General features: G+C 45.1%; 2 protein-coding genes across 3 annotated transcripts; one reads left to right on the top strand and one right to left on the bottom strand.

Moving 5' to 3' along the window:
• Nucleotides 1-223: 223 nt before the first annotated feature.
• Nucleotides 224-18,464, bottom strand: RNF185 (ring finger protein 185). The gene is made up of 7 exons (XM_028709491.2): nucleotides 18,310-18,464; nucleotides 12,240-12,454; nucleotides 10,571-10,589; nucleotides 9,197-9,309; nucleotides 6,771-6,825; nucleotides 4,583-4,700; nucleotides 224-3,155 (listed from the first exon to the last, which is right to left on the bottom strand). The coding sequence occupies exons 2-7, from the start codon at nucleotides 12,410-12,412 to the stop codon at nucleotides 3,058-3,060; spliced, it is 576 nt and encodes a 191-aa protein (XP_028565324.1). The 5' UTR covers nucleotides 12,413-12,454; nucleotides 18,310-18,464; the 3' UTR covers nucleotides 224-3,057.
• An 887-nt stretch (nucleotides 18,465-19,351) lies between these two features.
• Nucleotides 19,352-25,122, top strand: C16H12orf43 (chromosome 16 C12orf43 homolog). 2 transcript variants are annotated; one of them, XM_028709489.2, is made up of 6 exons: nucleotides 19,353-19,516; nucleotides 20,151-20,196; nucleotides 20,945-21,043; nucleotides 21,936-22,009; nucleotides 23,235-23,328; nucleotides 23,656-25,122. In XM_028709489.2, the coding sequence occupies exons 1-6, from the start codon at nucleotides 19,369-19,371 to the stop codon at nucleotides 24,008-24,010; spliced, it is 816 nt and encodes a 271-aa protein (XP_028565322.2). In that variant the 5' UTR covers nucleotides 19,353-19,368; the 3' UTR covers nucleotides 24,011-25,122. The 2 variants fall into 2 exon arrangements, with proteins under 2 accessions (XP_077776818.1, XP_028565322.2); XM_077920692.1 differs by lacking the exon at nucleotides 20,945-21,043 and having other exon boundaries at nucleotides 19,352-19,516.
• The last annotated feature ends 2,451 nt before the right edge of the window (nucleotides 25,123-27,573 follow it).

The following is a 27,573-nucleotide window of genomic DNA, read 5'->3' as shown; positions in this document are numbered from 1 at the left end:
CACCCCTTCTGAAGGTCCCTCAGGGGCAATTGTGATAGTACCAAGGTGCATATGATTAACAACATTATTACGCTGATTAGACTTAAGAGACCCCAAATATCAGTAGGTGTATAAGTAGAGCCTTTACTTCAAACAATATGGCTGACTTGCCTCTTCAGCAACATTCCTATGGCTGCAGATGACTAAATGACAGTAACAAGAAGAATTCCACGCAGACGTAAGGTAATGTAAAAATGTGTTTATTCTAAATTACTTTCACAACAGTGAAAATTAGTGAATCACAATGGTGTTGCACAGTGGTGCCATCTTTTGCTAACCATAGGCCAAGTACAATCAATACATTATTTTTTTTGGGGGGGGGGGGAGAGAGAAAGAATACAAATACAAAAAAAAAAAGCACAGCAGGGGAAAAGGGAACTCCAGAGGCCATTTCAAACCCGCAAGTAAAATATGACATTCCAGAGGGGAAGCCGTGTTTGTATGCAGAAATCCAAACAGCAGAGTGTTTTTCTGGCACCTTAAAAAGCAGGCTAGACTGCAAAATCTTCTGCCCCCATTAAAGACAATTCCAACAGATGCAGGCAACAGAGTGGGGATGTAGAGTCCATGAAAGCTTACACTACAATAAACTTGCTGGTCTTTAAGGTGCCACAAGACCCTTTGCCGTTTCAGGAAAATATGGAGACTGGACCATTTGAACATTAAATATACAACCCACATGAGCCATTACCAGTGGGACTCACCCCAATCCAGCACCTTCTGAATCAGGCTAGGTACTTTTGTGGTCACCTTGGTTGACAGATCCCCTTCTGCTCAGGTAGCAGCTGGCAAAACTATAATACTCCACATGTTTAAAAGGTCCATCCAAGGAAGTTAAATCTGCTTTAATATTTTAAATCCATAACAATTTTCTCTTTGCCGATTGCCACAGATTTTATTCTTTAAAAAAAAAAAAAGCTTTACAGCAAACCGTTTAACAAGATTGCTTTCAGAAGGGCAGCTTTAGTTCCATGGTTCTCATTTTCATGAACTGTAAAAAGAAGGAAATGCCAGAGATCCCTTATATATTATGATGGTATTCAGTTTACCTTATCAACAGTAGGTGGCACCATCTTTCTCCCCAACAAAACAAATCTAAGATATGCAGGTTCTAGGAGGCAGCACAGGTTACAGTCTTTTTTATGTCGCTGACAGGCCCTTGAGCACTTTTTGGAAAACCATTGACAGAAGGATTTTACATTTTTAAAAAAGGGAAACGCTCTCACTGTGACTACTGGGAATGCAATGACTGGTTTTTACTATGCTATCAGACCTTAGTCAAAAAAAAGAAGCCCCCCTTATGCAATTTGTTCTTTTCAGTATTGCTGGCTGTGATTTGTTCAGCAACTCATAAAAAATTGCTGCTACAGAAATTGGGAAAGGAGTAGGGAGAAAAAAACGAGATCAAAAGCATTGCAAAACGAGAGAGAAACCCAGGAGTCTTTGAGAAGAGACCCTTAGATTTACAAGAAAGTGTGAGGTCAGGGAGTGAGGAAGGTTCATTTTTGGTCCTGTGAATCTCCCAGGATTCAGCAGCAACAGTTTTAAAGCAACGTTCCCAGGCTTCTTCCACTCCTGCAAAGGAATCCCTTGTGTAAATAGTTCAGATCCATTTAAGTGGGATACTCTTCCACGTGGGTCCCACTGAAACGAAGAAGACAGCTCCCCCAACCTGGTGCTCTCCTGAGATTTTGGATTAAAAATGTGGGGAACCCTTGGCTCTCCAGATGCTGTTGAACAAGAATTCCCATCATCCCTGGCCATTGGTGATATGCATTGTGGCTAAGAGGGGCCGCAGGTCCCCCCACTCCTAGACTACAACATATGGAGAGACAAGGCCAGGAAAGGTGGAAACCGGAGCATGGCTCTGATTTGTTTCAATGGGGCTTGTGTAGGAGAGCTTCCTGCTGGCTCATGCTCATGATCGACCCTTCAAAATATTATCTTTGGTCATCTGAAAAAGCTCACGCACTAACAAATGACCCCTTGGAGCTTGAGAACAAGCCCCCAAGTTAGGCTGTTATTCTCACTATGCAGAAACTCTTATGGGGGAAGAACAAAATGCTCAAAAGAAGATTGTCCTCCACTTTTCCCAAACTAACCATTCCAAGAAGTTGGGGGACAGGGAGACGACAATTTTGGATCCATCTCAGGAAGGAGCAAATGAGTGTCAATGACTACAGTAACCAGAACTCTCTATATCCAAATTAAGAGCTGAAAGCTGTTATACAAGTTTTAGGAAAACAACACTGCTTTCATCCATGCGGATGTGTGCTGTGCAACAAGCCCAGAGGGGACCCCTCTGGTGTCCAACATCCCCACCCCCAGCCCTGAGATGAGAGAACCTGCCCCATCTGGTTCCAGGAAGTTTAGGTATTTTATTGTTTCAGGGTGAGAGAGTCTCTTATCCCTTAACTTATGTTAAGTATCCCTGGGAAAAGGTCAGCCAGGTGGGAAACAGCAGGAAGAGAATACTCCTAAGGTGACCTCACCTGCCAAGTTGTACTCACATAAGAAGGCAATTTCCAGGAGCAAGTTGGGTTTCGGTCAATCTATGCAACTGGATTCTGAAGCAGTAGGTCCATTGATCTCCTTCCCTTCAGTGCTGTTGGGTTGCAAGGCTCATTTGAGAAACAGGGCAAGTGTTTCCATGCCTGGCCTTGCCACCCACTCTCCCTCCAGGGCCAGCACCTGGTTTAACGGCTTGGCACATGATTTCAAACAATGCTCCCTCTTGGCATGTGGAGCTCAAAGCTAGGTTCGCAGCCTTAGCCAGTTACCTGTTGCGTGACACATGGCTGGACTTTAGAATGCTTTTAAAGAGAGACCTTTAATTCCATTTACTCTGGCGTAATAAGCAAGAGTCCTCCTCCCACTGCAGCAGACATCGGGGCTTGCGGGAGCCCATGAGCTATGGAACCAGACACCGAGAGGCTGGCAGTGGGGCACGGAGAAAAAGAAGCAGTCGTCTGTGACCAGTTCGGAGCCCCACAAACCACGGTACAATACAGGGCAAGGTTAAGCGATCAAGAGCCAGAACATGATCACCAGGGCCACAAACAGGAAGAGGCGGGACAGGAACTGTTCGTCCACATACTGGGGAGTCCCTGGAACCGCTGGGAAGACAGAAAGAAAAGGGAACCTCTCTCAGCAAACAAAAGCAGTGTATTTCCAGATCCAGTAGCAGAAAAGCATGGAATCAGCCACCATTCTGCATCTTCATTGTAAGACTTCCCTAGGCTCTTTCAACTGTCCCAAGTTATCTGAAGGATTGCTTGAACCCATATCAACAATGGCAGCCTTCCTCATTTGCTCATGGCCTCAGTTAGTGAAAATGGCAGGGGTGACAGGGCCTTTTAAGTGGGAGCACCCTGGATCTGCAGTTTGCTGCCTGTCAACATTCAAAAGATTAGCACACTGCAGGCCTCTGAAAAGGCTCTGAAGACCCTGTTTCACCAAACGATACATTATATTTTTGCTCTGTGAAATGGATAAACCGGGTTGTTTTGGTTCTGGGTTGTGCACGTGTTTTATTATTGCTGGATCATTTCACTTTTATAGTGGCTCAGAATTTGCTGAAACGTTGCGTTTTGCACTGCTGTTACATTCTGGAAATGTATATTACATAAGCCACCCTGGGGAGAGCTTTGCTCAGAAAGCCAGCCTGTGATTTAAAAAATAATAATAATAATAGTGATATCCCCTATTGGGACGCTCCTTTACTAGTAATATCCCCACATCTTGCATTGTTGTGACTCCCTGCATATAGCCAGAGCTAAGAAGGACAAGGCAACAGCCGCAGTGTCCATGAAAAAAGCAGAAAGGTGATCAAGTAAGGATAGCGCGCCTGTCACTGAAAACACCCAGCACATTTCAAGTTGAAAGCGTTGGTTTTAAGAAGTCTCTGTTAGCAAATGGCAGAGTGAAAAATTAATTCTTAAGTAGTACAAAACCACAAGGGTTTTCAGTTTTGCTTTCAAATCTTAACATAAGAGACAGGAAACTTAATATATTCGGTGGTGGACATGAAATACATTTACGTCAAAGGCCACCAAAGCCCCAAAGTTATGTCAAAGGCTTTGGCTCATGAACAAAGGAGGGGGCCTGCTCAGGATTCAGGGCCACCGAAAGTGACTCAACTGGTTTTGCTCCATATAGAGAGCACTGATGCTAATCAGCTCGGAGGCTGTTCCTTACAAACTACCAGTGAGAATCACTTCACGGGTGAACTGCTAAGCAGAAATGTATTGTTCTCACTTTGTACTTAAAAAGCAAAACAAAAATGGAACAGAAGATAAGCAGCACTCATCTGATTGAAGTTTTAAAAACAGAATAGCTTATCTATATTTAAAGGGTTCTAAACAAATGAAACATCAGGACTTAGCCCTGGTTACACAAACAGCAATGTAAGTACAATGGACAGGTGCCAGCTTTTTTTTGATCTGCCAGTCCTATAATTATGGTGAGTGCAACCAATGATTTGCTGGCTTGCTAGGGTTTTTTTAACCAGCTAGGGGTTTTTTTATTCGAAAGTGCTCCTTACCTGGGGGAGGCCGACCGTCGTTTATGTTGAATGCTGTAGCGAATATACCAAAAGGAAATGCCCCAATTCCAAACGACATTTGAAAGCCTCCATCGCCAAACCCAAAACCCTGGAAGCCCTGGGAAGAAGCACAAATGGGGGAGGGAATAATGAAACCTTCCAAGCATGCTAGTTTACGAAGTGAAATGCTGACCTGTTTGCCTTCTCTATGATTTACTATGACTGGCCCCTGGCTGTGTGCCATGATTTACACACCCACCCACCCACCCTCCCACCCACACACTCACACACACCCGCACCTCTCTCATGAGCCCAAAGTGTCCCCTCACAGAAGAGCCTGCTCACTGTATCTCTGCACAATTTCCTGCTCTCGCCTCTTTCCACTTAGCCTCTGATGGGGACGTTTGGATTGCCCTGTCACTTCTAAGGCAGAGATGCAGCAAGACACCTGCTCTTAGAGACCATTATCTCTTTGCATCTTTATAAATTACAAGGCCTGCCTAGAGAAGCCACAACACAGGCAGAAACATAGGGACCCAGCTCCTTTCCTTCTTGCTACACTCTGAAAGGAATCCTTTTCAAGCTGGAGGGGTTTGTTTCCAATTTAGATCCAGAAAATAAGTGTGACACACCTATCAAGAATGTGGGAAATGTTGCACCAGGATTTCACCAGCCTTCCACAACCTGGAGCCTTCCAGATAGTCTTGGACTACAATTCCCATCAGCCTCAGCATCATATACGCTGGCTGGGGTTGATGGGAATTGCAGTCCAATGAGAGAACTTGCCACAGCTGAGCCTCTCTCTCTTCACGTGGGACAGGCCACATGGCTTGTACTACCAGCTGCTGGCCACCTGATCAGAGAGGGGGCATTCTGTGCTGATCCTCAAGGCCATGCCAGTAGAGCAGAATGCAAGCAAGGCCTTTTTGCTCCAGCAGTCTTAGTGCTGGCAGCAGCATCTGCTAAAAAGGTGCTCTCAAGTTCAGCTGCTGATTTAATAAGGCACCACCAACTCTGCAGGGAGTGCGGAGAAAAGAAAAAGGCTTCTTAATGACACCCAACAGAGCTGTTTGTTTGAAGCAATGAGGCCCACAGGTAGACCCTGGAGGCTCCAAGCTGCCTTGCATGGAAAAATGCAATTATTTCATCAGGTCAGGTGTGCTCCCCATCTTCATGCTAGGAAATTCTGCAGCCTGTCCAATATCTCTCAACCCCACACTATTTATAACCCCCATGTCTACACACACTGTATGTTTACACATATCAATCTTCATTCCCCAGTAGCACAGACTTGCTGGAGACCAAGTATAATCAGAGGCTGTTTACATACACAGTCCCCACAGGCTTTCAAAATCCACATTTTTATAAAATCCTACAAAAAGGAAACATGATTACTGAGAGCCAGTGTGGTGCAGTGTTTACAGAATCAAACTAAGAGACCTTAGGAGGCCAGGGTTCAAACCATTGTTCAGCCATGAGGCTCACTGAGTGACCTCTGGCCATTTACGCTCTCTGCTTAACCTACCTCACAGGATTGTTGTGAGGATGAGGAAGAGTGGGACAGGTGATCAGTGCTGTCTTCAAGTCCCACTTTTGGCAGGAATTGGCTTTGTTCAGGACCTCCGGTTGGGAGCTCTCAAGCAGAATCAATCCCAGCGACACTGAATTTAAGAACTGTGCTTGCCAAGAAACTATTCAGAGCACATTTTAAGGCTTCCAGTGGTTTCTTTGTGACTGTATCTTTACTTGCTCCACACCTGATGCAATATATAATGACATGTGAGGCGGATGGGTGTGGCTTGAGAGAAAACAGCCTCATGGGCCAAATTAGGTCCACGGGCTGGAGGTTCCTGACCACAGGGCTAAAAGAATGTACAAGGGGCCAACAGGGGCCCAGAGGAGAAGGAAAATCATTCTCCAACCCAAGGAAAAGTATGGGAGAGTGGCAGGTCACCCAGTCTACTGTCTCCTGTAGGCTTGCCCTGTCAGGCTGGCTGGGGCTGATAGGAGCTGTAGTCCAAGACATCTGGAAGGCACCAGACAGAACAAGGCTGTTCTGATGCTTTGGTTTAAGCTTGTACGTTGCACTTCATAGCCCTAAGGGTGAGCAATATGCCTTTTTGTCTCGTTTGTACTTCTGGGAGATACAGAAGTAACCCCCAAAGGCTGCAAATCGTAGCTTACTCACCCCTCTGTTTTCCGGCTCAGGTCTCTGGCCTTGAGGCCGTGGTGGTGTCTTCTCTCTGCAAGAGACAATTTATTCAGTCAAGCCCAGCCCAGCTCTGGTCAACTCCGGGACCTGATGAACACCACCTGGACCCAAGAGCTCCTTTCTTTCCTTCCACTGCATTCCAGCCATGGGGTGGGGTGGCTGAGGAGGTGTTCCCATGCCTATCTTCCTCTTTAATTGCTGGCCTGTGTTGAAACTCTTATCATTATTATTTGAGAGAAAGAGTGTATGTGTTGCACCACCAGTGCAACCATCACAGACTGCAAGAGGGTGGAGACCTTTCACAATAGTGGAATATAGGAAGCTAAGGTAAAGGTAAAGGTACCCCTGCCCGTACGGGCCAGTCTTGACAGACTCTAGGGTTGTGCGCCCATCTCACTCAAGAGGCCGGGGGCCAGCGCTGTCCGGAGACACTTCCGGGTCACGTGGCCAGCGTGACAAAGCTGCATCTGGCGAGCCAGCGCAGCACACGGAAACGCCGTTTACCTTCCCGCTAGTAAGCGGTCCCTATTTATCTACTTGCACCCGGGGGTGCTTTTGAACTGCTAGGTTGGCAGGCGCTGGGACCAAACAACAGGAGCGCACCCCGCCGCAGGGAATCGAACCACCGACCTTGCGATCGGCAAGCCCTAGGCGCTGAGGCTTTTACCCACAGCGCCACCCGCGTCCCCAATATAGGAAGCTACTTGACATCAAGTCAGACCACTGCTCCACCTAGCTCAGTACAGTCTACTCTTGACTGGCAGCAGCTCTTCGGGGTTTAAGGCAGGAAGTATTTTCCCAGCCCGCCCTGGAAAGGCCGCTGGGGATTGAACCCGGGACTTTTCATCTGCAAAGCAGATGTTCTACCACTGAGTGACAGCCCGTCACTATACTGAGTCAGACAACTGACCCATCCAACTCAGTACTGCCTACCCTGACTGACAGCAGATCTCCAGAGTTTCAGGAAGGAATCTTTCCCCAGCTTTAACTGGAAATGCCAAGGGCTGAACCTTTGCATTTGAGGCAAGGGGGCAGCAGCTGGGTGATGGAGCTGCAAATGACTATCAGACTTCGAAAAGCTGCTAATAAATAAATAATAATAATAATAATAATAATAATAATAATAATAATAATATACACCACCAATCTAGCTGGGTTGCCCCAGTCACTCTGGGAGGCTTCCAACACACATAAAAACATAATCAAACATTAAAAACTTCTTGTTACAGGGCTGTCTTCAGATGTCTTCTAAAAGTTGTATAGTTATTTATCTCCTTGACATCTGATGGGAGGGCGTTCCACAGGGAGGGCGCCACTGCCAAGAAGGCTCTCTGCTTGGTTCCCTGTAACCTCCTGTAACTTCACTTCTTGCAGGGAAGGAATCACAGAATTGTAGAATTGGAAGGGACCCCGAGGCTCATCTAGTCCAGCCCCCTGCCAGGTAGGAATCGAGAACATTTGATAGTCTAGTATATGAGTCACAACACTTTTCACTGCCACTTTTACAGTTTACAGCAATGCTTCATAGCATAATGAAGTGTCTTTTGCACTGATGTGCCTATTGGGGCTGATGTTATCAGACTGGGTTCTTTTAAAGACCAGCTCAAGATACTTATTCCTACAGATACACGTTGCATAATTCTAAATCTCTGCTTCCAGAACACAGAGTCCAGAAGCACTGAGTACCTTAGAAACACTCAGGATCTCAAATGCATTTTCATGAACAGTGTTGCCACCCAGTTCTCATGCTCTAATCAGCCTTGTCTATCAGCCTGCAGTGAAGGGGAATAGCGAAGTTCTCGTACACAGGCAAATGCTCCAATTCCAGCTCCCATTATTTCCTCAGGTTAACAAATGAAACTAAATAGTCTTAATTGGATTTTGGATTAATGTGCAACTAATTGTTGCAGTTCTCAAATAGATGGTGTTATTATCTTCCTTAGTGGGTTATGCAAAGCACCATTCTATATAATGCTTTTTTTAATAGTGTAGTACACTGGGGGGCATTGGGGATGTGTTTATGGAACCAAGGGGGTGGCAGCCCAAAAGGGTTTGGGAACCACTGCAACAGACAGTTCAAGCAGGGAGATTTTAAAAGATAAGACTACAGATGGGTGAAGGCTTTGCAGGCATTTGGCAACAACATCACCTAAACTCTCCACGTTCACTTCTGCAAATCCCACTCCATAAGGGCTTGTGGCTCCCACAAAACAAAGGCTGTTTTTGTAACACAGGCATGGGGCACCTTTGGCTCTCCTGATGTTGCTGAATTACAGCTCCCATCATCCCTGACCATTGGCCATGCTTCCTGGGGGCCAGTGGGAGCTGTAGTTCAGAAACACCTGGAAGGCCGCAGGTTTTGCACCCCTACGGCTGTAAGAAATGGCTTCCAACATTCTTACCTGGGGTCCTGCTGTCCGGTGCTGCCCCTTCCGTAAAGTGGGATGACCTTGTCGCGGCTGATACCTGCTTTACATACAGGACACACCTGCCGATTGGGCCTGGTCTCTAACCACTGGAAAGGCAGGAAAGAACGAAGAAACCTGAGCAAGAGACTAGAGATGTGCCTTGCATGAAGCACACAGGACTCCCTATTGTGCAATTCCCTTCCTAGAGAGGCTAGTCCGGCTCCTCCTTTATTATCTTTCCATCAGCAAGCCAAAACCTCCCTGTTCAGAAAGGCCTTTGGAAACGAGGTGCAATCAGTATTTTAATGCTGGTTCTGAATGTGATTTATTTTATTTTAAATATGGTGTTTAACTAGCTTGTTTTCATCCCTTTGTGTTTTAGAACGAGGTTTGTAAAATGCTGTAAAATCTCCTTGAATCAAATTTGGGAGAAAGGTGGGATTTAAATACATTAACGAATCAGAATCAGAATACCACCACCGAAAGCATTTGCTAAGTGTCATCGCATGTGCCATTCACAAAATCTTCTGGGCACAAGGAATCATCTCCACCTCTCCACCACTGCCAAACATCTTCTCATGCTCTCAGCACTTTGGGACCATTTTTACTGCATGGTTCTGTGGCAGCAATTTCCCAATCTGGCTCCCTTTAGATATTTCACTCTAAAGCACCTTCATTTCAGCCAGCATGTACTTCAACTCCCCAGCATTGTACAGCTGTGCTGGCTGAGGCCAGTGGGACCTGGAATCTACAGCATCTAGAGGGCCCCAGGTTGACAAAGGCTATTGTGTGGCATGCAGACCCTTCTACCCCTTTTGTGGCCTGACCCACACTTTTTCCTCGGCATCCCTTAACATACAACAGGCCACAACTCTTGCCTCAGGCCTTTAAGCTGCACACTAACATATGGCCTCTCCCACCCCAGTATTTAGAAGTTGGTGCAGGGCACAGAGATGGAAACTCCTCACTTTTGCCAGTGACAAAAGTGGGTGACACTGACGTAACCTCATTTTCATATTGATACTGACCTACCTTTACAGAGCTGTTGCACCAAGAGAATGTACAAAAGTGCTCTGAACACTCAGCCACCTCGCAGATACTTATTATTTATCTGTGCCATCTCACTGAAACCAACAGAAGCTTCCAACAAAGAACAATCACCCCCACAGAAAAAGCTGCAGATTACAAACTATTGCATGCTAACAGTTATTAGCAGATTGGGTTGCCCTAGAGATCTCTGGTGCACAGGCACCGTTTAGAAACTGAAAGGGATATTGCACCTTCTCAGTTCCCCCAGAGAGCTGAGGGGTTGACGGAGCAAGAGGAGCTGATGAAAGACAAAGCAAAAGAAAAGAAAAGCTGCCTTACCTGGTGTAAACAAGGCCAACTGTTGAGAATCCCAGAATGATTTGTTGACAGGGCAGGAGGAGAGCAGCGGTGGAGGCAGGAGGAGAAAAGGGAGAGAGATCAAAATACACTGAGCAAGCAATAGACTGGAATCCAGCCCTGCCGGTTCCACAGTTGGGTATTAAAACAATAATATTTAAGTAAGAAAGCAGCTAGGGGTGGTTTTTTTAAAAAAAAAATTGCTTCACTTCCAGATAATACAATTTGCTTCTCTTCTAGGTAGTACCAAGCCTTATGCAGTTGAAGGAATTGGATATGGTTAGCCTGGATATGATATGAAAGCCATCTTCAAATATCCAAAGTGCTGTCGCAACGTTGCATGGAAGATGGAGCAAGCTTGCGTTATCCTGTTCCAGAGGGTGGGACCCGATCCAACGGATTCAAATTACAAGGAAGGTTAGACCAAGTAAGCATTAGGAAGAACTTTCTGGCAATAAGGGCAGTTCGATAGTGGAACAGGCTCCTTCGGAAGGTGGTGGACTCTCCTTCACTGGAGGTTTTTAAACAGAGGTTTGGTGGCAGTCTGTCAGGGGTTCTTTGGCATTCCTGCATTGCACTCAGAAGGCAACTGGCCAGCCGGCAGATTTCCCCAGTGCATCAGAAATTCCTGTTCATGCATTGTTTTATTTTAAGTAATGATAGGAATGGAGGGAGAAGAAAAATCTGGCTTATACAGCTGTCCTGGGCACACACTCTGAAATGGGCACAAGGCAGAGGTGTGGAGAGAATCATCCCAACTTTACCGAGAGGCAGCTGAGCTTTACATTCAAGCAGCCTCAGAAAAAGAAAAACCCAACACAGTGAAACTTGAGTATGCAAATGGAGGATGAACTAACAGGACCACACGAGGGTATTTTGGGCTGAAAGTTGTTTCCCCACAGGCGTGGCAGCATCTAGAACTGGCTTCCCACCAGTGCTATGGAAAAGCAAGCCAAAGGCCTTCCTCAACCTGGCATCCCCTCCATATGACAACTTTGCCAGTGTTCAGGGACAATGGGAGTTATGTTCCCAATAAGAACAAGAATAATGATGATGATGATTTTTCCATAGCCGCTTTGTCTTATGGCCGATTTTATCATATGTGTTTGAATACACGTTCATTCACCACTTAAGGCATTCTATATTAAACAGTTTATACATTCACAATCAAATACGTAAAGCAGCAAAACTGCACTCATGCCAGTCCCCAGGCTCTGCCACCCTCAAGGTTTACCACAGCACTGAGGGCAGGGCTCTCTAGGTAAAGGTGTGGCACTAGGAAAGCAGGTCTTACAGCAGCTCTCATGGAGTTCCATGAACAAGTGCATCCGATACCACAGCAGGAGCCTGATCCTAGCACACCTGGCATCACTGTGCCCACAACTGCACCCCTTTCATACACCCTCGTGGGATTAAATGACTGCCATTCATTCCCATGGGAAGAATGCAAAGAGCCGCATGTGGGGAACTGAACTTCCCAACTGACGCCTGGCTTGCAGGGGCACTGCCAAGGAGAGAGATGAGTGAGGGGCACACACGGGGTTGGGGGTGGAGAAGCAGCATAAACTTTTCTAACATTTATGTAGGCAACTCAAGCGTGTTTGGCGTCGAAAGCAGATGAACAACTGGCCAAGAAGACCAGGATACTGACCAGAAGAGGTGCCCGCATAGGCTGATCACAGCATCCTTGGCCGTATCCAAACAGATGTTGCACTCGAAAGTGCTGTCCTGGCTTGCCCCGTCCCCGCTGCTGCTGTTGCCACTGGTCCCGCCAGCATTGTTGCTTTCGGTGGAGGTAGAAGCTGCTGGCCCTTTGCTGGCCATTCTTGTCACACCCAGTCAGGAAATTTTTAATGCAATTGAACTCTGAGAAAGAAAGAAAGAAAGAAAGAGAGAGAGAGAGAGAGAGAGAGAGAGAGAGAGAGAGAGAGAGAGAAAGAATTTAGGGGACGCCATTATATTATCTCCCTAATCCAGACCCAAGGAGGAGGTGGTGGCACTACCATATATCTCCAACTTGGCATCCTCCACAGGTTTTGGAGTAAAGCTGGGCTGGCTGGTGCTGAAGTACAAACACCTGGAGGGCACCAAATTGAGGAAAATAATACTCTACAGCGTTTGTTTTTGTACAGTGAAAGCCCTCAGGCCATTTTTTATCGTTGTCCAGAGAAATCTTGGGCAAGCTGAGCAACAACCTGGTTTTAATATGCCCTCATGACTGGCACTGATGGGACCAGAGCAATCTCTAGGCCTCCCAGTGAGTTCCCTGCTTGTTTCTTTTAACCAAGCCCCACAACATTTAGCATAGCAATTTACAAACACTCCCTGAAATTCAGTGCATGATAGTATTAATACATCCAAAGCCTTTTTTGGTTTTTAAATTCATGGCACTTCCCAGTGGGCTTGGCACATCTAAGGCTGGGGATGGGTTTAACAAAGATGCATGGATGCACAGCAGAACACCTTTGAGAATTAAACAGAATACGCTAAAAAAAACTTTTTTTAAGAGGCTTCTTTCTCAATTTGTATTCATTCAATTAATCTTAAGATCCTTCATTTCCAACTTAACAAAATCCACAGACAAGCCACCATATGTCTACAATGCAGGGTGTAAAAGCAATATACTGGCCCACTTATTGCAACAACATCCACCCTAACATTCAATTCAAAAGCTAAAAACAACCACCAACAATTAGACAAAATAATTGATTTCATCTGGCAGCTCCATGTTTTATGCATGAAAAAAATGACAGCAATTTAAACTGAGGAATCATTTACTCATTAACCAACTACTCAATGAATTTATTAAGATTCAAAGGTATCAAAGAAAACACAACCTGGAATTTAACAAACAGGACCCTCCCACTCATTGTTCAAAGAAAGGTTCTCCCTCTCATTTCTGCCACGTCAACAAACCAAAACATACATAAACATGCGTGTTCTTGAAAACTCAGCTCACCAATTATAATTTATCTGCTGGCAAATGACTAATCAAACTTTCGTAGATTACCCTACTAATTAAAGCTTACAGCACTTGTAAAACCCAGCAGTGTGTAAGCAGCTGAGAAGTCCACTTCTTACACAAGGGGACCCCCGTCTTAATATACTATGCGGCTCTTCCAAAAACAGAATCCCCACCCTGCTATCTTATCATTTTGCCTCGCTTACCTGAAGCGAATTCAGCCCCTCTCTGCTTCCTTTCCTCGCAAAAACGCCAAAGGAGAAAGCACAAGTACTGAACTGGGACCTTATCTGCATCGCCACTTGGCTCCTGTGAAATGGTGCTTTTTGCATAGGGGAACGCAGCTCCACAGTGGGTCCAGAGCAGCTTAATGCCCACATCACCAGAACTTCGCAAGTGGGAAAGAGGAGGCACCTATTTCAACAGAACTCTTTTCATTCAGTTACATCATTTTGCAGGGGGCTCCCAAAGGGCAGCCTTGCAATCAGCTAGCAAGCTTTAATAGATGCAGCTTCTGAGCTCTACAGATTTTTCAGTGGTTCAGCCACTGCTAGTAAAATCATGCATGCATTTTAAATGAAAAAAAGTGGCAAAACACACACACACACACACCTTTATTAAGCCGGGCACTTCTCATGAAACATTAAGCTGCAAGCTTATGAACGTACTAGTGGTTTCCTGCTTTGGAGAGAAGTTATCTAATCTGGACGTTACCCTTTTATATAGGTGTCTGCACCCAGGATATACATACACCTTGATTTACATGTTGACTTCTTGAGGCTCTATTTCCCATTCTACTATACTGCCTTGGACCTTTGCTCCAGTTTTGCAATTCTCAGCTATCCTGAGCCTTCAAGCCACTTTGACAGCACAATCCTATCTATGCTTATTTGGAAGTAACCCCAGTTTGTTCAATGGACTTACTCCATAGTAAATATGTTTGATTTTTATTTAAATAGTCTTTAAGTAAAATAGTGTATAAGCATTGTAACAAAGTCTGGTCATCTGTGACCACAAAATCTTTTGGATTAATTATGCACAGCTCACTAGAAGCAAACGAGCTAACATTAAAAACAAAACAAAATCAATGCCTGTGGAATAGGGTTGGAAAAATCTCAGGTGGTCACTCATCCAGGCAGCTAAAATTCGTATTTTGACACACATGATTTTTCAAACATTTCTTTGTCTCTTTGCAGGGCTGAACATTAGGGACCCAAAGCATTTTTCCAGACCAGGTGATTAACTGGATAACTTTGGGAGGGGCTGCCCAGATCACCTCAATATGATCTCCTGCACAGATGTTCGTTTCACGCTCTTAACATACTAGCTCCTAAGAAAATAAAAAAATTGTCCAGTAGCACCTTAGAGACCAACTAAGTTTGTTCTTGGTATAAGCTTTTGTGTGCACATGAAAGCTTATACCAAGAACAAACTTAGTTGGTCTCTAAGGTGCCACTGGATTATTTGTTTTTTATATATATATTTCAACTGCGTCAGACCAACACGGCTACCTACCTGAATCTAGTTCCTAAGAAAACATTTAGCATGCATTATTCCTTTATTCTGGAAAAAATATACATCCAATTTAACCTGTTAGATCAGTGTTTCCCAACCGGTGTTCCGTGGGACGGAGGCGGGCGACTCGGGCGGCGAGAGGCGGGGCGGCGGCGGCGAGCACACGCGGGGCGGCGAGCGAGCGAGCTCCCACATCCCATCGCCGCTCGCTTCGGCCGGCCTACTGGAGGAAGGCGCGAAAACCTCGCGCATGCGCAGGCCTTCCGCCTGCGACAGCCCAGTAGGCCGGCCGAAGCGAGCGGCGATGGGATGTGGGAGGGAGCTCGCTCGCCGCCCCGCGTGTGCTCGCCGCCCGACTCGCCCGCCTCCCTCCCACGGCACACCAGCCTACCTCCGTGTGCCTTTGCCCAAAAAAGGTTGGGAAACACTGTGTTAGATCATGCATGTAAACTACCGTATCTCCATGTCTGGAATAGTTCTGCATTAATACATTTATAGTAAAGTCTTTTGACTTCACCCTTAAAGGCACACTCCTCCATTGTCTCCCGAGCCAGACGGATTCCAGAAACAACAAAGTAAGGTCAATATCTGCACATGCCCAAGCATGGCAGAAGGCAGCCACCATCCTATGTAACTAATGTAACTATGTAACTAATTGGGAGTAAACCCTGCTGAACTCAATGGCACTTACTTATTTGTGCCATTTAACTGAGACACACAAAGGCCATTCTTGAAGAAGAATAGAGGAACAACATCAGAAAATTCCACAAGTCAAATGCAGCTTCTACCAACAGTCTTTGCAAAATGCTCTGGTTTTGAATGGAAAAAAATGAAGAAACACATAGGAATAAATCACCAGCACTTACACAGAATTTATAAACAATCTTAACAATGAACAACACTAATTGAATGGAATTAAGTAAGACCAGTTCACTCAATATTTTTCATGTATCAGTTAAGAGTCTTGCACTATGCCTGTACCAAGATGTAAAGGCTTGGGGCGACCCGAGAGATTCAAGATAACAGCAAATTTTTGCCTATACGGCCTGATACAGAGGGAAATGAAGTCTTTGGGAAACACACAAAAAACAAGCCTTTTAAAAGTTTAGAACTGAAAGCTATGGCTACATGCCATTAAAAAGCATACTGACAGCAATCCTGGCTTGGTTACATTGTGCTGGATATATCGCTAGTCTTTTAATGTTGAAATCTGTTCATTACAAGAAGAGGGTTCATTTTCCAAGCTGCTACTCTATTCTATTTTATTTCAGAATTTATTAGCCACTCTACAATCAGAGAATACCCAAGTGATGCACAGACCCAAGAGGGAAAACTGCAGGAAAAAACACTTCAGTCTGATAACATGGAAGTCTACACGCTATTCTGAATCCCAAAATCTTTGGTTTTTTTAGGCCTCCCTGTAACTGATCACCACAGGAATGCAGTGAGTGGGGAGGGGCACCTCTCTTCCTCACTCTGCACTACAAGGCAAGAAGTACATTTTAAAGTTTAAAAAGTAAAAGAGGTAGTGTGCTGGGCTGTTGGTTCATCTAGTCCAGTATCCTGCTTTCAAACATGGTCACCTTGGTGCTTTCAGAAAGGACATGAAGGTGTGCACTTTCCTAAATACCAGTAAAGTGTATTTTTTAAAAGAACTTGAAGTTGACAGCCCATCCCCCATACCCTATAGCAACTGATATTCAGAGGTAGATACTGTCCCTGAACATGACGGTTCCAATTTGCTACCATGGCCAATAAATGTCTGCAGAGCCCTCCTCCTCCTTGAATGCATCAAATCCTGCAATTCCTGTTGCAGACCATTTACAATCACAGAAATGAGGAGGGTCCCAAAAGAATACATCTCAAGTGTGAAGATTTTGTGCGAGTTTTAATCTGTTTGTTGTTTTTCAATGGTTTTATTTTTAAATGTTTTAAGCAGTTGTTTTTAACAATCATTATATATGAAGAGAAAGAGAGTAAACTGCTTTGAGGCATTTCCCCCCCCCCTTTTTTTTACAATCAAACAGTATATAGATTCTACGAAACAAATAAAAGCCACAGTGCAAACATGCCAAGTCTTCGGCATAAGACAGCCAGTATACCACAGCAGCTACAGTGTTGGACCAGGACCTGGGAGAGAGACTAAGGTTCAAATCCCACCACAGCCATGAAACTCACTGGGAGACTTTGGGCCAGTCACTGTCTCTCTAGTCCTAACCTACCTCACAGGGTTGTTGCGAGGATAAAATGGACAAGGGGAGGAACGTGCCAGACACTTAGAGCTCCTCGGAGAAAAGGTAGGATATAATAAATAATAGCAATACAGTGGTACCTCAGGTTACAGACACTTCAGGTTACAGGCGCTTCAGGTTATAGACTCTGCTAACCCAGAAATAGTACCTCAGGTTAAGAAATTTGCTTCAGGATGAGAACCGAAATCGTGCGGTGGCAGTGGGAGGCCCCATTAGCTAAAGTCAAACCTCAGGTTAAGAACAGTTTCAGGTTAAGAACTGACCTCCAGAACGAATTAAGTTCTTAACCCGAGGTACCACTGTAATAATGTTGGGGAAAATAAGGTTCTGTTCAGCTACAACAACAACAACAACAATGTTGGGGAGAATAAGGCTCTACAGTATTTGGCTACAACAACAACAATAACGTTGGTGGAAATAAGGCTGTATTCGGCTATCCTACCACTGATAGGCTCTCCCTCCCTACCCAGCTGGATTGGGCCAAGCTGGGATCCATGGAGATTCCAGTATTCCGTTTCCAACAGTGGTCAGCCAGACGAGCCCCCCCCCCTTTACAGTGGTACCTCGGGTTAAGTACTTAATTCATACCGGAGGTCCGTCCTTAACCTGAAACTGTTCTTAACCTGAAGCACCACTTTAGCTAATGGGGCCTCCTGCTGCTGCCGCGCCGCCGAAGCACCATTTCTGTTCTCATCCTGAAGCAAAGTTCTTAACCTGAAGCACTATTTCTGGGTTAGTCTGTAACCTGAAGCGTATGTAACCTGAGGTACCACTGTACATGAGGGGATGATGAAAGGCAACGTACTGAGCCTGACCAGCAGCCTCGACCCCTATACCCCCCACCCCACAGAGAGCAGGAGGCGAGACGGAGCCCCGGCACCTGATCCCAAGGCGGGAATTCTCTCCTGACAGGCCCCCGGCCCGGCCAAGGTCAAGCTCCCCCTTCGCCGACCTCGGGGGGCCTCCCCCTTTGCCTCCTGCGGGGCTCTCACCGGAGTCGGCGCGGGCTCCTCCGGCTGGCGCCTTCCGCCGCTCGCGGCCCTTCGCTCTCTCGAACTCCACCTCCGCCCGAACGGCAACTGTCACCTGATTTCTTCCCCTAGCCGGAAGCCCGGCCCCACAACAGGAAAGGGGGTCCCTTATCCCAAGGGCACACGCCGTCCCCCGGCGCAAAGGGCTCTCCCTACTGCCCCGGAGGCAGCCGCGACAAAGGTTCCGCCTGCCAAAAGGCCCGCCACTCTACGGAGGCGGCTGCTTCCTCGGAGCCCGGGCCTAGCTCTGTGAGAAAGGTGGGGCCGAGCCCAGGGCCACGTCACTTGAATGTATGGAAATAGACGACGAGGAGGAGGAGAATGAAGGATTCATGACACGGTGTGGCAGCATTTGCACTTCGGAACTCCCTGCCTCTTGATGAGGTGCTGCTGCTGTTTCTGACGCCTGCTATACATTTTTGTCTTGGCAAGCCTTAGCAGCGTGAGAGCAACACAGCATGCCATGGAACGTGGCATGTTATAGTAATATCATTAAACTAATAACTGGGTGAGACAAATGTTGAAATTTATGTGTAGCCAAAAAGTCTGCGAAGTTGAGATGGACATATGCAAGATATGTTATGAGGCGCCTCGGGCCAGTGGAGAAAAGCAGTGTCAGTATGGAAACCTTACAATTTCAAAAGACTGAGGAGAAGGCCACCTATGTGATGGATGGACGATCTAAAGCTATCAGCGGGGCTTATATATAATATAAATTAAGCCAAACCCGCCTTTCTTTGTTATTTTTCTTATCACTCTCTGACGGTGAATTAAGTGTTCTGTGTTCTGTATTCCACACATATGCTGACCAGCCCAATGAAGACATTTAGGGTCGTTTTCGCCATTCAACAGTTTTGGACTACAACTCCCATCAGCCCCAGGCAGCACAGTAATGCTCCAATCGGACCCAGTATCATCTGGCTATGCTACTGGGAGTTGTAGTCCAATTCCGAGGGCACCGGGCTAGGGAAGGGCTGAGCCACGAGGTCTGGACCACAGTCCCCAGGATGCACTGCGACCATGGGGATTTCCATCATGTCGGCTACCAGGAGAGCCAGCAGCAGCAGTAGCAGCAGCGAGGAGGAGGATTTGGGGCGCCTCCGGGAGGCTGCCTGGGACCCGGTGCTGCAGCGAGCAGCAGCAGCGGCCCTGCTGGTGCCCAAAGGCGGTAGGGAGAGCCCTGAGCGGCAGGCCTGCCAGCACCTTCCTCTCTCTAAATAGAAGCTTTACCCATCCCAAAAAAGCCCTGCAGGAAAGCCTTTTTTGTATGTGCCATAAATAGGGCTGTATCCAGTTGATCTCTTAAAACCAGGAATGGGGCACCTGCAGTTTCCTTGTACTGCAACCTCTGTTATCCCTGGCTGGGGCTGATGGGGGCTGGGCGCTTCAAAAGCCAATGGCCACATATGCCTGCCTTAGCTTGATGGATAAGAAGCCTATAAAATCAATTGGCACGAGGCACGTGACTCAGAAAAACGATCCACAAAGATTTTGATGCTTTTTTGCAGCACCAACAAAAATCTGTCAAAAATCAGTCTTCTAGCAGCACTTACGCTTTGGAACATCACTGTATTCTTACTCTTCGACACCTGCTAAGAACATTTTCATTTAGGCAAGCCTACCTAAATATCTAGAATGCTGATGTGTTTTTAGTTTGTTGCTGGTTTTAATTTTTTTAATAATTGCTTTTGCTAATAATTTTATTGCACCATTATTTTTGTAAACTGCTTTTGTCAAGGGCTCGCTCATGAATCTGAACTAACGTCGCTTCCATGTTGGGCCTAATTGTTAACTTTTTACAGGTAACTTTAAGAAGAGCAAGTTGCCATCCGCTGAACCTAGCATCAGGTAACTTTGCTTTTTTGAAAGTTTACTGAGTGTTGTGTTCTGTTCTACTAGAAACTAAAATTTGAGCTACATAGCCATAAGAATCATGTAGTACATTTGGCCTGCCACTTATGTGAAAGTTTGGTTCCAGGGGTCTGCACGCAAAGGCAAAATTGTGCAAAGTCAAGAACCCCAAGAACCCCCGGTAATAAAGTTTTTATTGAGGATAAAGAAATATAGTAAATATAATATATATAAATATAATAAATAAAACACTCAGAACAAGGGAACACTCTATTCTACAACCTTTTCCATTCTTTTTGACATGTTTTAGCCCCAAGAGGCTCTCACCAGGCATGCTGGTCTAAATGCATCCCTGAGTCCTCTGCCAGAAAGCTGGTCATAATTCTAGGTTTAATTATGCTTTTCTCCAATTTACCCAGCACAGGGGTAGGATAGCAGGATTGTACTTACCTGGATCTTAAAACAAAAACAAAAAAACCCTAGGTGAGTTATAAGTCTGTTTCTCATACCTCCATGTCGTGTATTAGACAACCTGAATTGGTGCCAAATGTGTTTATATAAGATCTTTGGCCTCTCTGCTTGGCATTCGCACTGAGGCCATAACCCAGATCTTTCATACTGCACAGCCCTCTGGCTGGCTCATTACAGTTTTCAGGATCTGATTCCAGCTTCTTCTTTTCAAGGCAAAGGGAACTGTTTGCTACAAACTTCCAAGATAATTTAGTAGTTTGTTCTCTTTAAACAGAGAGAAGGTCTCTGATCACGGGCAGGATGGGAATGAGCTGCAGACCACTCCAGAATTCCGAGCTCATGTTGCAAAGAAATTGGGAGCAATTTTGGACAGGTATATGTTCTCAAAGATGTGACATTGATGCTCCTTGAGCCCTTCCCTCAGATAAAATTCATATTTTTGGAGAGTTCTAAGTAGAAATTGCTTTGGTGCAAGAATTCTTAAGGACACATCCAGTGCTCCAAATTAAAGGCAGATGGTAAAGCACTGGCATAGCATGACCATGAATTTTTAAAATCATTTTCAAAGCCAGCCCCAAGTTTAATGCACTTCAGTCATCCAGGTCATGTATAACTAGCATATTTAAGGAACAAATACAAAGCTTTTTTTAAAAAGCAACTTTGTAAAATTAAATAAAAGCACCTGCCTTAGAACATAAACCCCTGTCTTTTTTACTTTTGTTTGAGGGAGGAAGGGAGGGGCAGGTCATGCAATCACAGGCATGCTAAAATCCTGGACTAAAAAATTACTTCCACTCCAGGTGAGAGGGGAAAATAGCTATGAAAGAAACCAGGAAGTTCCATCTCTGGGCAGCTGTAACTACATCTAGAATTTACTGTCTCTGTGGGTATTATTGCTGCTTCCTGGTCAATTCTAGCTGACTGCAGCAGGGAGTTTCCCCAAAGCAGGTGGGTGGAATAATGCCTGCACATTTCAGCTCTGGTTTTACAATCATAGAATTACAGAGCTGGAAGGGATCCAAAGGGACATCTAGTCCAACCCCCTACAATGCAGGAATCAGAGCTAAAGACTTGCTTCTTTAAATACAAAAACAAAAAACAAGCATGATAATGAAAACTGGGAATCTGGACCAGCAAATGATTACCAGATTGTCTGGCCAAAACCCAACCAACCAATGACTCCTAGGCTTGCTGTATCATTTGTGTCATGCCAGTATGACCCTTGGTTTCCCTTTTCGTTGTGCAAATGTAATTCTTTCTTTTAGCTCCATTACTATTTTGAAGCATTCTCCAGGACCTGCACAGGACGATCTGCAGTCCTCAGAAACTGAAGACGATGGTGAGTGGGTTCTCTGCATAATCTAAAATGCTTTACACCAACTTAAGTGTTGCTTTGGTTCTGTGTGTTTGTGCAAGCTAAATTTGCTGTGTCAGGAACTCTGGAGTTTGAAGCAAGGACCTTGGAGCCTGAGGCTGCGTATCCTCAAACCTCAAATATTTTATTGTTAGGTTTTTGTGTTTATTAGTCACATTTTTGTAGTTGGGTGTCTCAAAGCAACTTCCGCAATAAAAATAGAAAGAACTAATACATTAAAACCAAGCAGGAAAACAACAATACCCCCAAACTAAAATACTAACCCAGCAATATATTTTAAAAGAACAAGTCCTTTCCTGCCCCACTTAAAGGATGAGCACAAATCTCGTTAAGTACCTTCCCAATAAAAAATTAAAAAGGCTTGGTAAACAAGTGTCTTCTTGCCTGTTGCCTAAAGACAGGCAACAATGGCACCAGGCATTCTTCCCTGGTAAGACCATTCCCGAGGTAGGGAGCCACCACCGAAAAGGCCAGTTCTGTGCCACCACCCTCCATGCCACAGAAGACTTGGCCTCTGACGGCAAACACAGTACTCTGTGGAACACAATTCAGGCACAGTAAGGGATAGGTATATGCAACACCAGGCTCTCAGATTGACAGGCAGTATGAAGCTCCTGGATTGGTGAGGCCTGGTAGAATTCCGAGAAGCCATACCTGCTGCCCTGCTGGTCAACAGAGCAAGGCCCACTTGCGCTCCCAGTCTCTCGCTCCAATACAGTGTTACCTCTGGATGCAAACGGGATCCGTTCCGGAGCCCCGTTCGCACCCTGAGCAGAACGCAACCCACGTCTGTGCGTCTGCTGGTAGCAATTTGCTGCTTCTGCGCATGCGTGTGACGTTATTTTGAGTGTCTGCGCTTGCGTGAGTGGCGAAACCCGAAAGTAACCCATTCCATTACTTCTGGGTCACCACGGAATGCAACCTGTAAATGCTCAACCTGAAGCGTCTTTTACCCCAGGTATGACTGTAGTCTTTATTATTATTTTTATTATTTATTAAATTTATATACTGTCCTTTATCCAAAGATCGCAGGGCGGCTCACAGCACAAAAATATAAAATGGAAACACAAAACGCTTAGCTGGGTTGGATAACTTGCACTCCTACATGCCCTTTGGATATATGGTCCTGGTCTGACCCCAACACAGAGGGTGCCCTAATAACTTCCCCGCTTTTCTTTCAATGTCTTAGGCTTCCGCCTCTTCTCCTCATCAGTGCCAGGAGACTGTGGGGAGCCAGAACCTCAGACTGCAGGGAGGCGGCGGCAGCGGTACTGCAGCTCCAGGTGAGATGCTGCTCTGGCAGGTGTGCATGACAGAGGTGGAACTGGCCAGCCAGGCAGCTGGCTTGGAGGCTGCAGCTGATGCTGTGTCTGACCCTTGCGATGCTCCCAAGGCTCCCCCTCCCTTCCCCAGCACTTGGGATTCCCAGGTGTGTAGATAGTGATTAATTTATAATAAGCATGGCTAGTAGCCATCCATACCCCTCTTCTCCGTGAATTGGTCTGATCCTCTTTTTAAAGCCATCTTAAGTTAGTGGCCGCTGCTCCATATTGCAGAAGCAAATTCCAAGGTTTTAACTCTACCACTGTTTTGCCTGTAACTCTTTGCAGCGAGCAGGACAGTGACGAAGAATGGCAGAGGTGCCAGGAAGCCACGGTGACAGCAGCAGACATCCTGAAACATAGCAGCCTCCCAGCAGCGCTCCAGACTTCCAGCCAGGACCACCACTGCCCGGCCACGGAACCCAGCCAGAAGAAGAAGAGGAGGAAAAAGAAGGCAAAAGTGAATGGAGAGAATAGCAGTGAGCAGGAGGCCAGAGAAGGCGCACATCATGGGACTGAAGGGCCCTCGGGCTTCGATGGAGCAAGCAGGAGAGGAGAGAACGCGAGTACGGAGGATATGGCAGTGATGAAGAAGAGGAAGAAGAAGAAGAAAAGGGGGAAAGCGGAAATAAGGATGGAGTGATGTTTTACAGACACTTGGTACTAGGAAGAGTTACCTGATGTGACTCTTGATTGGTCTGGCCTGCATTTAAGGAAACACAGTTGTTGAATTTTATATTTTATGGAATCAAAGAACTTAGTTTGGCACTCCCTGCCGCGAGGGATGCCCTGTAAAAACGCAGGGAAAGCTCCCCATGTTACAGAGAACGAGGACTTGTTGGAGCTGCTTACTGGACTGCTCAGGTGGGCAGTGGGTGGATAAGACATCTGTGGATGGCTCTCCTGGGCTTGTGACCTCCCAGGCTGCCCACTAGCCATGGATCCAGTTCTCCCAAGTGCTCGACAACTCTCTCTACTTTTATATTCTCAAGCCACAAAACCAAGAGGTTCATCGGGGCCCCTGCTCAGCTCAGCTGCCCCATGTCGCCAGTGGGCTATGATCAACTTGGTGGGCAGGCTGAACTGAGGTCGTCGTCGTCAAACACTGATAATGGCAGTGGATGGGTGCCTTCCTGCCAGGCACGTCACAGTTTGATGCAGACTGATTCCATCTCCCCTGTAATGTCGTCTCAGGGATATTTTTTTAAATAAATAAATAAATTTTTACTGATTTTCTTTTTCTCATAACAAATATCCAATATCAATAACGTTCATTTTCCAATTTCCCCCCTCCCTATTGACTTCCCTCGGCTTCCATTTCTGGTTTATTACATCAAATGTTACATTCTGCTATTTGTATATATTATTGTGTTGTCACATTGTTAAACAAAGTTGTAAATGTTTATTTAAATCCTGCCAGCGGGTCCGTTTTTTTGTTGTTTCTGCAAATATGTTGTAAAAGGTTTCCATTCTTTTTCAGAATTACTATTTTCCTTTTCACACAGCTTATCCATTAACTTTGCCAACTCTGCATAGTTCATCAACTTTTCTTGCCATTGTTCTTTTGATGGTATTTCTCCAGTCTTCCAGTTTTGTGCTATTAAGATTCTTGCTGCTGTTGTAGCATACATGAATAATGTCCGTTTTTCTTTTGGCAGTTCTTGTCCTAAAATACCTAACAGAAAAGCTTCTGGTTTTTTACAAATGTTATTTTAAACATTTTTTTAATTCATTGTATATCATTTCCCAATTTTTTTAACAATCTTACAATCCCACCACATATGGTAAAATGTACCTTCCCCTTCTGTACATCTCCAACAGTTCTTTTGTTCTGTTTTATACATTTTTGCCAATTTTGTTGGTGTGACATACTACCTATACATCATCTTCATATAGTTCTCTTTCAACAATATACAATCCATAACTTTCAAATTCACTTTCCAAAGCCTTATCCAATCCTCAAATTGTATACTGTGCCCACTTAATCATTAACTTCTTCATCTTTAGTTTCCCATTCCAAAAGTATACGCCTTCTTTAATAATTTGGACTTATCTATAACATCCTTTTGGAATTTGGAAAGTCTGTAAGTGAATCCTCCCTTGTTATCCTCTTTGAAGATTTCATTTAATTGTCTGGGTCTCAGGGATATTTCCGACCATGAGCTCCATGGTGTAATTTTGGCTGCACTTGCCAGGCATGCAGAAGCGGCTACTTCAGCCTCTGGTGCTGAAATGACTGCTGAAAGTGTCCTTGCTCGAGGGACGTCAGAAGGGCGTGCGCAGCTGAGTTCACAAATGTTTCTGATGTTCCAGTTCGTGTCTGCTGCAGCTACAGTTTTACTGTAGCACGTACAGAATGGTTGAACCTTGTGCACAATTAACTTGTGGGATTTCAGCTGCTTGCAGTTAACCTTGCGCGGAAAAGGAGTTTTAGCTCTCTGCCTTGCTAGAGGGGCAAGACCCACTGAGCGTGCTGGTTCTGGGATGCTCTTGTGAGATCTTGTGGGGCCGTCAAAGTTCCCATGAGATCTCACATGACCATCCCTGGCCTTCCGTAGTTGGTTCTGTGTCCTTCCTGCCCACCGACCCATTATCAAATTTATTTTTGTATGATGTTAAATCTGCTTGAAGTGCGGTCAAATTTAACCAGAGCTGTCTCTCTCCATCTCCTTTCACAGAGGCTGATCCTTTTTCTTTTTTTTAATCTACCTTCACTGCACTTGCTCTGACGCCTGGTAACTAATGCAGGGCAACTTTTCCAATGGGAACTTGGTTGCCCTCAATATCATTACCCACTTAGAAGCAGCAGGGAAGCACGGTGATGATTCTGAGGGTTTCTGCAGAGCTGGCCCTACTGTTGGGCAATGGCCTCAAGTTGCGGGTTCTGCAGAGAGAATGTGTTTGAGAGCAGAGCTGTGTGTGCCTTGCAGCCCTTAAGCTAGCCTGCTCCTCTTAGGGAGACTGCTCCTCTTAGGGAGAGAATTGCAGAGAGCTCTACAATTCCATTATTATTATTATTATTATTATCATTATTATTATTATTATTTGTTTGCCAAGTGACTTACAACAAAGCAAAATATACAACAACAACTTATACTCCATCAACAACAACAACTTATACTCCGTCCATCTGGCCGGACCTCCCCAGCCAGTCTGGGCAGCTACCAACAGAATATTAAAAACATGATAAAACATCAAACATTAAAAACTTCCCTAAACAGGGCTGCCTTCAGATGTCTTCTAAAAGTCAGATACTTCTTTATCTCCTTGACATTGTGATGGGAGGGCGTTCCACACGGTGGGCGCCAGTACAGAAAAGGCCCTCTGCCTGGTTCCCTGTAACCTCACTTCTTGCAGTGAGGGAACCACCAGAATGGCAGTTTCTATGGAGAAATTATCTGAATGCTTTGGTGTTGAAATCGCACGTGTTAGAGGGAATTATAGGGACAGAACTACCTAAAATATATAGAAACTTATTCATGTATGCAACTACAGCAGCAAGAATGTTACTTGCCCCAAAATGGAAAGAAGCAGAAGTCCCGGCAAAGGAAAAATGGATACAAAAACTTACAGAATATGCAGAAATGGCGAAACTCACCGGGCGAATAAGAAATTGAGATAACAAATTTTTAAATAAAAGAATGGAAATGGTTTATTGAATATTTACAGATAAATTATAAACAGATAAAAACTTTGGTAGGGTTATTGTAATAACCTGTAGTTTTATAAGAGTATGTATTTAAAGAAGACAAATAAATGAGCAAATTAAGTTAATTTGGGTATGCAGAAGATATTAAAAATGAATTTAAAGAACTGCAGAAAGAGGGGGAAGGAAGTTGAGTTTTGAAATATTAAAATGATTGTAAAATTAGTGAAATGTATAAACCTGAAAAGCATATTATTTTATTTTTAAAGTGCAATTTCAACCAGACAGCTTTCAAGGCTGAAATTGCAAGAGTTAGATGCGTGCAATATGCGATTGTACAGTACCTTTAAATGGCAACAAATTCCCACTTGCGCCATTTATTACTCTGTTTTTGCCACGTCCACGTTAGAGCCATTGCCAGTCGTGTGGATTTGCTGATACCTCGGGCTGTTTCTGCTCCCAATGTGTTTCCAGCTTCTGGCTTAGCCTTTGCGTTTTCCTTTGGGGGGGGGGGTACCTGCAGTTAAAGTGGAAGCAATGAGCAGCAGCTCCTCACTTCA

The sequence above is a fragment of the Podarcis muralis genome, chromosome 16 (genome assembly GCF_964188315.1).
Source record: "Podarcis muralis chromosome 16, rPodMur119.hap1.1, whole genome shotgun sequence".
Classification (NCBI taxonomy): Eukaryota; Metazoa; Chordata; class Lepidosauria; order Squamata; family Lacertidae; genus Podarcis; species Podarcis muralis.
Note: the sequence above shows the minus strand (reverse complement) of the source record. Positions and strands in the feature narration are given on the sequence as shown.